Here is a 12,433-nt window from a genome sequence, read left to right on the forward strand (position 1 = left end):
TGCTCCTGCGGCGATGTTGTGTACACCAAGCGATTGTTGTACGAATGTATGTTGCTGCCTTGCTGCGGTATCGCTGTTGCCTATCGCAACATCAGTTTCTGGTGCTGTGGCACTTTCATCAATACCGGAGGTCCAGTTAGCTGTTAAACTATTCAGCATCTGCTGTTGAAGAGAGAGAGAGAGCAAAAGTAACAGATTAGCTAGAGTATAAATGAAATTTAACATTCTATTGTGCAAGTTTTATTTGTCAATAATGAGAATACCTCCTAGATTGTAAAACATAAAAGTTCTCTAGAGTTGAAATGAAAATATAGCACTACACCGTCAATACTAGCAATAAGTTACATCAAAGCAACAATAAAGCCCTCGCCCAATAACAATATGGAGGGACAGATTAAAACAAGAAAGAAATTTCACATTATTTTTAACACTAATTCTGAAGACAGTAGTGTAGAAATATGAAAAACAAAATCAAAACATAATTGTAATTATATGACAAGCACGAAACAAAACCTAGTCAACAAATTACTCTTTTTATACCCGCTACCCATAGGGTAGAAGGGTATTATAACTTTGTGCCGACAGGAAATGTATGTAACAGGTCGAAGGAGGCATCTCCGACCATATAAAGTATATATATTCTTGATCAGCGTCCGTCTGTCCGTCTGTGTGTCTGTCCGTCCGTCCGTATGAACACCTAGATCTCAGAGACTATAAGAGATAGAACTATAATTTTTTTTCGACAGCATTTGTTATGTTCGCACGCAGATCAAGTTTGTTTCAAATTTTTGCCACGCCCCCTTTCGCCCCCGCAAATCAAAAAAATCGAATAACAAGCGTAATTTTAAAGCTAGAGTTGCGAATTTTGGTATATACAATAGTAACTGTAGTAGTTATGATTCCTGAATTGGGTGCGATCAGATAAAGATTTTGGAAGTTATTAAAGAAATACTTTTGTATGGGCAAAAACGCCTACTTACTAGGGGCCTTTGTTGCTTTGGCTGACAATCTGGTATATTGTGCCGTTTAAGGTATATGCGGCACTGCACCGATATACCACATATACCAGTTGGTATATTTTTAGTATTTTGCAGTATATTTGGTATATTTTGAGAATAATACCGCAAAATATTTTGTTTTTATTTAAAATGGGTAGCGGGTATCTCACAGTTGAGTACACTCGACTGTAGCTTTCTTACTTGTTTCAATTGGCAAATTATTAAGCTTTAAAAGCGATGTCATCTTTGTGATATGAAATTTGTATTACTTAGCTTATTGACTAAAAAAACCTATAATGTATATAATTTTCTGACCCAATTTCACGTTTATTTCATTAACGGATAAGGCAATAAATGTTGGAACAATTTCTCAAAACAATCAAGTAAAACTGTTTGCTAATTATGAACAAAATTATTTACACTGACTCACTGCCTAACTAAATAAATATATCAACCAAATAGTAAGAGCTAGAAGGCTGCAAAGCTGACAAGATTTGTCTACAATTTATGCCCAAATTTACGTTCAATTGAGGGGTCAAAGGTTGTGAGACACTTACTATCTGCCGCTGTTGTTGTTGCGTGGTCGTCATGCGGTAGACAATCTGCTGAAGTTGCTGCTGCATCTTTTGCTGTTGCTGCTGTTACAGTTGCTGCATGGTGGCATGTTGCACAATTGTATTCGATTGCAACACTTGATCAGATGTGTAATAGATTTGTTGAGTATGTTTGAATGGCGGGTTGTTGTTGTTGCTGCGGTTGTACATATTGTTGCTGCTGCTGCTCAGAATGCAACTGTTGCTGCTGTTGCACTTCTTGTTGTTGCTGCTGCTCCTGATAATGAACTTGCTGATCCTCATGATGCATGACAACTTGCTGCTGTTGTTGCACTTCCTGCTGCTGCTGTTGTTGTTGTTGCTGCTGTTGTTGCAAATCACCACCTAGGGTAATGTAATGACCTGCACTTGCCGTTGCCTGTGGTTGCTGATACTGCACTGCTCCCGCTGTTTGATAAACCACTTGCTGCTGATCGTTGAACACTAGCTGCTGATCATCTTGCAGCATCTGCAGATCCGTAAAAACGGGCATCATCTCCATGTCCTCAATGGCAATGGCACTACAACACATCAGATAAATGGAAGATATTTTCTATAACCCATTTTATGCTGTGCGTTGTGTGTTGTCTGTGACGTCACAAGGCAACAGCGCAATTTTCCTGTTCGCAGTCGCTCCATCTATTTAATCGTTTTAGGCCCAGCAAATTTGTTGTGTTGCTTACAACTCTAAAGCACACACATTCGCACTTGTGTTAAAATATGCTGATGGATTTAATTAAATGTCCACGACGTTAGCACGAAAATTCGCTTTCATTATTCTCAAACACACAAAGCAGTCACCAGGCAAAAGCAAACATGGAGTTATTGCAGTTGGCAATGCCAACGCACAGCGTTCGATATGCTCGACGCGCCCTCTAGCGGCTGTCTTCATCGAGTCAGCTGTTCGCAAACATTTTCCAGTGTTGCGTTTTGTTCTCCATTTTTATCGACGTTTGCCTTTAGTACGGTTCCGTCTAATATAGAGGGATACCATTATTTGGCATGTAGGGCACTGAGTATCAATTGTGGTACCACTAAAAGACTGAAAGCCACTTATCACTGGAGTTTTCTTAATTTTCACATTTTTAATGGCACATCGCGTATACGACACTAGTGCCTTTTTATTACACATTGTGCACATTTTTAAATTTTTTGGAATGCACGCAAATTAATGTTAATTAAATGTTAATGTCGATTTTAATTATGATTTGTGCAGCGCGAAAGGAGCGCGCAGCTCTTGCGAATTATTTTCAAGAAGAAGACGAAAGCAACAACACACAACGAAGTAGTTTGGTCTAAAATGGTGCTACAGATAAATATTCGAGTTAGCAGCTCTATGCGCTGATTATTTAAATTTGTGGTAGCTCGTGATATTTTAAATTACTAATTTGTGATAAATATTGGCTTTTATTTTGGTTTTTACATTCCCAATTTGGTTTTTATTTGTTTTGCCCAAAACTTTTGTTTTAATTGGTTTATATTTGAAGTTTATGAGTATTTATTGGTAATGTAATTACAATTTTTGTAATGTTCAATTGTTTTGCAATTTAAAATTAATTTGCAATAATTTACAAAGGGTTTTTAATAATTTCACCCAATTCATAACTACTTCTTATTAAATAGTATTTCTTGAATTTCTTCTAAGAAATTGGTAGTAATAATTGCTCTAAATATAATCTATTTTTGTTTGCGCCTAGTTGGCAGCTCCAGTTCGTGACGTCACACGAACAGTTTTTGTTTGTCGTTAATTCGTGAATCATCTGCAAAAAAACCTCGTAGTAAATAATTAGAAACAATTCAGTGCAAGAAGGAGCAGCTACAAAATGTTCTCCAGCGGACCCAATTATAATAAACTAAAGACAAATCTGCGTTTGGCGCAGAATCGTCTCAAGTTGCTGGAGAAAAAGAAATCGGAGCTGGCACAAAAGTCACGAAAGGAGATCGCAGATTATCTTTCCACAGGCAAAACGGAGCGTGCGAGGATTCGTGTGGAGCACATCATAAGGTATGTGCAGGGAGGGGATTTCCCTAATCAGCCCTAACGTAGCTAACAACAAAAACAAACACATTGTAGGGAAGATTACCTCGTGGAGGCCATGGAAATCGTGGAAATGTATTGCGATCTGTTGCTGGCTCGCTTCGGACTCATTCAGCAAATGAAAGAACTGGACGCTGGCATCGCTGAGCCCGTGTCCAGTCTGGTATGGGTGTGTCCCCGTCTCCAAAGTGACATTGCCGAGTTGAAAGTAATCTCGGACATCTTTATACACAAGTATGGACCACAATTTGCAGAGCATTCACGCACTGCGACTGGTGATCATTATGTGTCCGAGAAGCTTATGCACAAGCTCACACTGCAGGCGCCACCCAAGCTGCTGGTGGAGAACTATTTGATTGCCATTGCCAAGAACTACAACATTGAATTCGAGCCAGATCCACAGGTGATGCAGGAGGAAAAGCCCGATCAGCAGGCGCATCTCATTGATTTGTCTGATCGCAATAACCTCAGTGGAGGACCGGGTGGAGCTCCACCTGGGCCACCACAAATGGGTTTCATTGGCTATCCGGCCATGCCGCATTTGCCCGAGATGCCAGCGCCGCCCACTAGCAAACCCTTTAATTATCCACCCTTTGGAGGTGGTGGCGGAGGAGGAGGTGGTGGAGCAGCCGCCTGTGCGGGCCCAGCTCCTGTGCAACCGCCGCCGCCGTTTGCCTACAACATACCGCCTAATCAGCCGTCATCGTCGTCAACGCCATCACAGAGCAAGTGCGCCGAGGAAAAGGATTTGAATACGAATTTCATTAACGTAAGTATGCCGGTTTCTTTATTCCCTTTCTCTCTTTGTTAGTCTCCTCTTGGCTGTAATTTTGCATGTCTCTGCATGATTTGCGTTAATTACAGCACGAAACTCAGGAGCCCGATGGCTCTGGCAGCCCGGACGAAAATATTTTGGTAGGTTTCTTCCCCATTGTAGTGTGATTCCTTTTTCGCAAAATTATCGTATGTTAAAAAAAAACTGAATATTTAAGAAGAAGTATATTTTACGTCAATATATAAATCTACTGATTGGAAAGTTCCATTTTGCAAAAATCATTTGAAAGAAATTTGATGATCGATTCAATAGACCTATGATTGATGTCAAAATTTTGTATGTATACTCAGGTTATTCCTTAATGTACACATGATTAGATTTTGTTGATAAAATAGACTTTTAGCAGTTAGATGTTAGAAGGTTTTCATAATCATTGCTGTATCCATTAATGAAATTGAATACTCGTATATAAACTGCAATTTGGCTTTCTATTAATAATGCCTAAAACTTTCGCTGCGCTATCACCGTTTCATTCATAATTATTATACTATAATCATATAAAGCTCATAGGGAAAACCCTGCTTGACCATAGGGCAATTTAGTATTGATTATGACTATAATAAATGATGAGTCAGATATGATAATAATAAAGTAATATATAGATAATCAAATATACGATAATTTTAGTAAAACGGAATCCAATATGCCTGGACTTGGTCCTAAAACTAACTTGCTTTTTGTTTTCCCCTCATTGTAACCCTTCAATTCCATCGTTGCTCCGATGTCTTCTCTCTATCTGTCCCTGTGACGTCTCCATGTGCGTGTAAGTGTTAGAGAACCAACAGAGAATAATGAGTCATATTCATTGTCGTTGTGCCTGCTTTATCTTCCCTCCCCCTGCTTTGTTTTCGCTTCATTAACATTGCTTTATTTTCGTACTATTTATGATTTCATTTCGAATTCTTATTTTGGTTAACAGCGCCCCAAACCGCACGATCCGCCGCCACGTTACTCCTCGATTAATCCTGCTAACTTTCAGGTCAGCGGCACGCACTTGATCAACGAAGACGCATGACGCTTTACGTCCTTTCGCGTATCACAAGATTATTCATGTAAATATTGTTATTCTTTTTCACAGAATGCCAATAAACCGAAACCACAACCACGCTCCAAGCTGCCGCCTGGTGCTGGAGCTGGTGAGCAGCCCAGCGCTCCGCCACCATCGATGGATCTGCCAACGCTCCCAAATGTGCCCAATGATTTGCCCGATGTGCCGGGCAGTGGCAGTGGAAAGAAGGAGGATGATGACGAGATCGATTTCGATGAGCTGTCGCGTCGCTTCGAGAATCTCAAGAAACGCAAGTGAAGAGTGAACGATGTATCTTGCTTCCTGGGGCTCAATCGACAATTTTTTATCTTTATGCATTCGGCGTGTTAAATAACAAGTATCCGGTTTTTATATATAACATACATATGTACTATTAAACGTAATCACATGTTAGAAAAGTTCATCGCTCTTCACCACTTCTTTAAGTTCCAGCAGCTTCAGCAATCCTTTGCCTTTGGTCTTGTTGCGCACGACTTCGTCAATGACACGATACTGTCCCGGATCGATGAGCAATGTCAGATGCAGCGCTGCATCGTCCCATTTTTCGTGTTTCACTTTATTGGCCAACTTGATGACATTCTCCTTCAGCCTTCCGCCGCCTTCTTTGCCTGCAAAACTCACGCGTAGCTTCATTCTTGAGCGCTCAATAGGCAAATGCTCGCGCAGCATTTTTATGACCTCCAGTGTGTTTTGTTTGGGGTTCTTGTTCATTTTGAATGAGAAGTCTGCATCCTTAAGCGATTTTTCGATGCAAGATATGGACGTCGGGTTTCGGGATTCAAACACAGCACTGCCACGCTATTCATGATACTGTTGAGCTGTGAGTCGAGGACACTTTATAGCTCCATCTCCGACACTTGGAGTTCTCCTTTGGGACCGAATGCATTTTGCAGTTCATCCTTCTTAGCCGCCTGGCCCTTGGGCACATTTGTAAAGATCGTGTGTGTTTGGAGCTCCTCATCGATGTCTTTCTAGCTGTGTGTTCAACGACGTAGTTAGTTTGGCACTTCGAGAACGAAGTTTAAATTATTCTATGGGATAACACTTTGTTCTTGTAGCAGGCAGGTTTCTTTATTACTGTCTGATTCTTCATCTGGGAAAACCACAGACGTCGATTCATTGACTGGGTTGGTTGCAAAAACGCAAATAAAAATGTTATAATTTTGAATATAATAACTGAACATGATTTACTGATCCTTTGATGTCACTATTGGATGAAATGTCGATTATTTCGCGAACTCCAAATCAACGGGATGACACTCGCAATCCTTCGAAGGTATTTTTTTTTTAGCTGGCTTTCCACGATGGTATCTCAAGCTTTGCGCTATGCAATCGTGCAGTAGTATGCTGAAAGACTTGCTATTATTAAATAACTGCAATGGATAACGTAAAAAATATATGTATATACACTCTTTGTTCATTTCCGCGCTAATCCTTTTCCATCGGTATTATCTCTTTGCATTTCCCCATGAATTCTATTAATAAGAACATAAAGTCCCATTCCCAAATAAATAACTCTTGACATTTTGTAACATATTTGATATGCTGCCATTTAGTTATACGTATTTGTAAGATTTTATTATGGGTCTTTAATTGTGTTTTCGCCGTACTCAGCCATATACATACATACATACACATGTATATATGTATGTGTATAGTAGAGATGAGGCCACAAGGATTTTCATTTTGCTCTTACAATCTCCATTGTGGAAGATATACATATATGTATATAATATATTCATAAATCCATTTATTATATTTATATTTGTTGTAGATACATATGTAGATATCATTCATTTGCAATTCGGTACAGAAAAATAAATATCATGCCTTAAGCTTGCATATCTCTCTCTCTCTCTCTTTCCTTCTTTCTCTTGCTATCTCTTTCTATATCGCTCTGTTAATTTTTAATCATTCTTTTGCTATGTTTTGCATTGACTCTCTTTCTGGTTCTGCTTACTATATACTATATAGGTAATTAGGTATTTATCGTGTGTATATATATTTTTGTCTGAGTAATTTTTCATTTTCATATAATATTTTTATGGTCTGCATATAAGTAAATCTGTGGGCTGTTTTTTCATCATCTTTTTGTTTTGTTTCTAGTTATTTATGTCATTTAGTTTGCTTCGCTATCTTCAACGATCTTCCTCTTCTTCATCTCCATCTTGTTAAATTGTACACAGAAAATATGGTTTATTTGTTCATATACATATGTTCTATAATCTTTGCTTTTTTTTATTTTTGTTGCGGTTGTTTTTCATTTATTGTTTTATCTGTTTAGTTTTGCTTTTGTAATTGTTGTACGATTTCTTTAAAGGGGCATCACAAGACAGTGTAGAGATAGAAATATATCTATGCAATTGCCTTTCAGTTGTTAGTACTTATGAATCATTATGGGATTAACCACTCTCTGTAGATCGTTTCATTTGAAACAAATCAGAAATGCTTGCTTTGCAGAGCAAATGAGGAAAACCTTTGCGTGTGGAAATTCTGCGAAAATTGTGCGGCAGCCAACAAAAAATTGACTCAAAGCCTTTTCGACCTGTTACGCATAAGCTGTACTTCGCTTAAGTGCAACTAATGAAGAGTTCATTAAGTAAGTAATGTAAATGGTAACTAGGAATGTTTGTATGTGTGTGTATATACAGAAAGTGTGCGAGCGGCGCCTGAAAGTAGGCAAACACTTTAGCGCAGCATCTAAAAGTATGATACGTTAAATGGCACATGACGCTTGGCGTTAAACAAATCTGTTTATAAATGAATGAATACATTTACTACATAGTACATAAAGTTAATATTCATTCTTGATATTTCGAAAAGAAAACTGATTTTCTTTGTGCCAAGTATGTGTGAGTACAAGTTGAAAGTTGAAGATTCTCGATTAAATATTTATAATATTTCGCTTTATTTACAACGTGTCATGCAAATTGTTGTTGTAGTTCACTATCGATCTGGTTTTTTGCTTATTCGATTATTAAATAATATATAGGCATACAGGTATACATATTAAATTATGTGCTTATCATGTACGATTAAGTATAAGTAGTATAACAAATGAGCAAATTATATCTTAAAGAGGCTAAGCGCACAAATGAATTTCAATTATCCACATATCGTTCAGAATGATAATTGTGATGTTTTACCGACTAAATCTAAAAACGCATATACATACACATTTTTGTTAAATTCTTTTTTGTTTTGCATAATATATTCTTGAAGTATATTTGAATTCAAGTTTGTAATTAGTTTTGCGTTTTGCTCGATCATCAACTGGAACATTTAACTGGGCCAATTTGCGTTAACCAATGTCTATATTTCATTTTCTTTATATATTTATATATATATATTTTGTGTGTGTGTTTTTTGTATATACTATGTACATATATAATACCTAAGAACGGGCTAGACCACGCGAAGAAAAAAAAAACTGATCTTATACGTAAAGAGAGTGCTGTAAACTACATAAGTAGTTTGAAATGGAAAGCAACCTTGAGAACAAAGTAACTCGTCTCAGTTTTCCTTCCTGTACAATGCATAAATATATATGTATATAGTTTATATATATATGTATATGTATATTAGTGTGTGTGAGTGTCTGTGTATGTTTGTGAGTTCCTAACAACTAACTTTTTGTGGTAGTTATATTGTAAATTAATAGACACCATTTGCATATAGCAGTAACAACGTTTGAGTGCGGGTCTCCTCTCCCTTTTCTCTCCTTTAAGTACATTCCCTTAACTTTGCTGTTGCTGTTGCTGTTGTGACTGCTGTTGCGGCGACTGCGCTGCTGGTTGCTGTGATGCTCCAGTTGTTGCTGCTCCAGCTGCTGTCGGCAGCTGCTGTTGCTGTGCCGGCGATAGCGGAGGACCAAACTTGCTGGTTATCTTGTGCGAGGCATTCACAATGGCCAGCTCATGCTTGGAGTCCAGATCACAATCGTAGAGACCGCTCAGCGAGTCGAGACTGAGCAGGCGCGAGCTGGCCCGACTCGACACCGAGGTGTCATCCACATCCGGTGCATTGTACAGCGAATTGACATCCGACAAGGCGCCCTCGGCATCCGTCAGTCCCGCCTCGTTCAACAACGAGATATTCTCCAGGCCAGGCTCATCGGTAATGTAACCCGTTGATTCTGCGCCGCCTTTGAAGACATGTTGACACACAATTACTATCTACTTGAAATGAGATACTTTTGAGATACTCACCTGTGGCCTCTTCGCGGCAATCATCGTCCGACCATTCCGATTGGCTCTCCAACGGATTGGAGTCCATGGACTGGTGGTTATGATGTGCTCCATACTTCAGCTCATCGTTTATCACATTCGCCTCTAGCCGCATACTGCCATTGGCCAGCGGCGCTGTCTCCCTATCCCTCTCTCGCTCCCTGTGCTGCTCCTCCAGCTGCTGCTGCTCCTGCTCCAGTTCCACATTGTGCACCAGCGAATGCTGCTGTTGCTTGTCGTTCTTCAGCTTGTTGTGCTCGCTCTGCAGCAATCGCTTCTGACGCACATCATGGCTCACCTCATCATCCTCGAACTCCTCATCGGCCAGGTTGTCCTCGGTATCATCGCGTTCCTCCTGCTCCACGTGATTGTAGCGCGCCTGCTGTTGTTGCTGCTGTTGTCGCTGCTGGTGATGATGATGATGATGGTGATGACGCGGCCTTTGTGACTGTTGCTGCGACTGCTGCTGTTGCTGCTGCTGCGATTGCTGCTGCTGTGACAGAGCCCCATCCAGCCTGTCCAAGCTCTCATAGCTGTGCTGCAGTTCCTTGGAGCGCGGTCGCTGACGATGGCATCGTTGCTGCTGCTGCTGATGCTGCTCTTTGGCCGCATGCAGCTCCAGCATGGCCAGCGCATGCATCTGGTTGCGATTCTCGTGCAGAATCTCGCACGATTCCGTATCCGATGTTTGCCTGCAAAAATCAAAGCAACAAATAAGTTTCTTAAACTTCTTTTTAACTCTTTCTAATTATCTACAAGCAAACTCTTTATTTGATTTTAATTGTTGTAAAAAAATTGTTGGTTTGTTGGTTTCGAAAGTGAAATTAGAAAAAGAGCATCTCAAGATTTTTTGGTTTAAATAGTAAATATTGATTTTAAACTATATCACTTAGAAATCTTCTTTTTTAGGCATCGATTTGTTATACAATTTTTAGCATAGATACTTAAAAACGTAACTCAATAAACCAAGCTACAATTACAAATATAAAAACATGAAGAAGAAATTAGCAAATAGATTTGAAATCGTCTTAAGTAGCTTAAAGCAAAGTTGCTAGTTTTGAATATTTTAATAGCTTAGAAATCTTCCTTCTTGTCAGGAATTTAATCAAATAAACTAAATAACTAATCATGAAGAAACTATTCGATAAATAACTAAAATTACATAAATACAAAGAATGCTATACACATCCGACAAACTATTTTCGTACCAAGGGAAATAATACCAATAAATAAAAGCAAAAAGCAATGGCAAATGATGAACGAATATTTAAGATTAGATACACATGAAGTGTGAATGTTGCGATCGATTAAATGAAATTGAATGATTTGGCTATGAAGCAGTTACTCACATTTGACTGGACTCTGAGGGATTCTTGTGGCGCGTTATCTCCTTGATGGCCTCGAGGCCAACGGGATGCTTGGATATCATGAAGCTATTGCTCATCGGCAGCTGTTTGCTTGTCACTTGCATCGCCATGGCAAGCAGTTCTTGCTCCTGCTGCTGCTGCTGTTGATCCTTGTGATGGTTGTTGTTGTTACCACTGTTGGAGTTGCTGCCACCACTGAGATTCCCATTGCTGCTGGAGCCACCGCCACCACCTTCGGCCTGGCCATTGCCCAGACTCTGTCCATGGCCATTGATCGAGCTCAGTTTGCTGTTGCTGGCCGAATAGCTCAAGTCAACGTTGTGCCGGCTGCTGCAATTGCTGGTGGTGTGCTCCGAATTGGTGGCTGCTGCCGTTGTTGTCGTGGTTGCTGCTGCCAGGCAGCGGGCTCGCGACGATTCGTTCAACAGCCGTTGCAACTCGCGCTCAAACGGTGACTTCGTTGCAGAAGCAGCTGCTGTTGCTGCTCCATTTGTCACTCCATTAGCAGCCGCTGTCGCCGCCGTTGCCGTCGTCGTCTTCTGATAGTCAAAGCTGTTGCAGCTGTCGCCCTTGTGCTGTGTATTGCTCGTCGTATTGCTGGTCGTCTGCTGGCCATGGCTTTCGGTCGTCGAGCTGAGGTCAAAGTCGCGCAGCTGCGCCATGTCCACAACCGGCGAGGTGGGATCCACTTGTATGTCGCAGGGATAGAGCCATTGCAACGGATTCACGCGTGCCCCATGCGGCACATTGTAGCCCATCGCAATGCCATTGCCGTGCCCAAATCCGTGTCCAAGTCCGATCCCATTGCGCTGCAGGTGACCGCCATTGATGCGTGGCGAATCCTCATCGGCATCGCCTTCGCCCTCGGTGGTCTTCGAGTAGCTTTCATCAGAGCTGCTCATCGATGGCGAATGCGGTCGCGAGCTGAGATCATCGGTCGATGACATCTCGCGACTCTCCTCAATGTCTGTCGGCAGCTTGGGCAGCGGCTTCAGATAGCTGCGCATCGCCGGCTTTGGCGGTAATTGCGGCAGCGGCGGCTGCTGCGAGTAAAGTGCGTATTGACGTTGTTGTTGTTGTTGTTGTTGCTGTTGTTGGTGTTGTTGCGGGACCAGTTCAAGCTGCTGCTGCTGCTGTTGTTGCTGCTGCAGTGACAACATGGAGTTGGGACAGGTGTAACGTGGTGGCTCGTACTTTGGCGCATGCTGCATGGGCATGATCTACATACGTGTTGTTAGTTGTGTGAATTGTGGGTTGAGGGCGAGGCGAGGCGAAGGGCGAGTTTTTGAGGGTGACATCATGCAAAGAGTGGAATACACAGTTAGAGA

The 12,433-nt window shown here is 40.8% G+C and overlaps 2 protein-coding genes and 1 pseudogene across 15 annotated transcripts in view; 1 reads left to right on the top strand and 2 right to left on the bottom strand.

The window, feature by feature from the left end:
- Window positions 1–3,306: 3,306 nt before the first annotated feature.
- LOC117574770 (IST1 homolog) lies at window positions 3,307–5,910 on the top strand. 5 transcript variants are annotated; one of them, XM_034258719.2, is made up of 5 exons: window positions 3,307–3,596; window positions 3,666–4,398; window positions 4,494–4,544; window positions 5,384–5,443; window positions 5,543–5,910. In XM_034258719.2, exons 1-5 carry the CDS (start codon window positions 3,415–3,417, stop codon window positions 5,768–5,770), a joined length of 1,254 nt encoding a protein of 417 aa, XP_034114610.1. In that variant the 5' UTR covers window positions 3,307–3,414; the 3' UTR covers window positions 5,771–5,910. The 5 variants fall into 5 exon arrangements, with proteins under 5 accessions (XP_034114610.1, XP_034114643.1, XP_034114627.1 ...); XM_034258752.2 differs by lacking the exons at window positions 5,384–5,443; window positions 5,543–5,910 and adding an exon at window positions 5,444–5,494; XM_034258736.2 differs by lacking the exon at window positions 5,384–5,443 and having other exon boundaries at window positions 3,308–3,596.
- On the bottom strand, window positions 5,903–7,217 carry LOC117567559 (ribosome maturation protein SBDS-like; annotated as a pseudogene).
- Window positions 7,218–8,851: 1,634 nt separating this feature from the next.
- LOC117574714 (Ca(2+)/calmodulin-responsive adenylate cyclase) overlaps window positions 8,852–12,433 on the bottom strand; it is a 47,746-nt gene continuing 44,164 nt past the window's right edge. For 4 of the 10 annotated variants that reach the window (XM_034258656.2, XM_034258671.2, XM_052008641.1 and 1 more), the window contains 3 exons: window positions 11,088–12,325; window positions 9,721–10,430; window positions 8,852–9,656 (listed from right to left, as the gene is read on the bottom strand). In XM_034258656.2, the coding sequence (XP_034114547.1) occupies window positions 9,250–9,656; window positions 9,721–10,430; window positions 11,088–12,325 (2,355 nt within the window). In that variant the 3' untranslated portion in view covers window positions 8,852–9,249. Of the gene's footprint in view, window positions 9,657–9,720; window positions 10,431–11,087; window positions 12,326–12,433 lie in introns of those variants that run through there. The other 6 variants (XM_034258687.2, XM_052008642.1, XM_052008640.1 and 3 more) reach the window with 2 other exon arrangements.

Source organism: Drosophila albomicans, chromosome X (assembly GCF_009650485.2).
Source record: "Drosophila albomicans strain 15112-1751.03 chromosome X, ASM965048v2, whole genome shotgun sequence".
NCBI lineage: Eukaryota > Metazoa > Arthropoda > Insecta > Diptera > Drosophilidae > Drosophila > Drosophila albomicans.

Coding starts and splice junctions, on each gene's coding strand:
- LOC117574770 (XM_034258719.2), top strand. CDS start 3,415: ATGTTCTCCAGCGGACCCAATTATAATAAACTAAAGACAAATCTGCGT. Junction 4,399..4,493: donor TGAATACGAATTTCATTAAC/GTAAGTATGCCG, acceptor CGTTAATTACAG/CACGAAACTCAGGAGCCCGA. Junction 4,545..5,383: donor GCCCGGACGAAAATATTTTG/GTAGGTTTCTTC, acceptor TTTGGTTAACAG/CGCCCCAAACCGCACGATCC.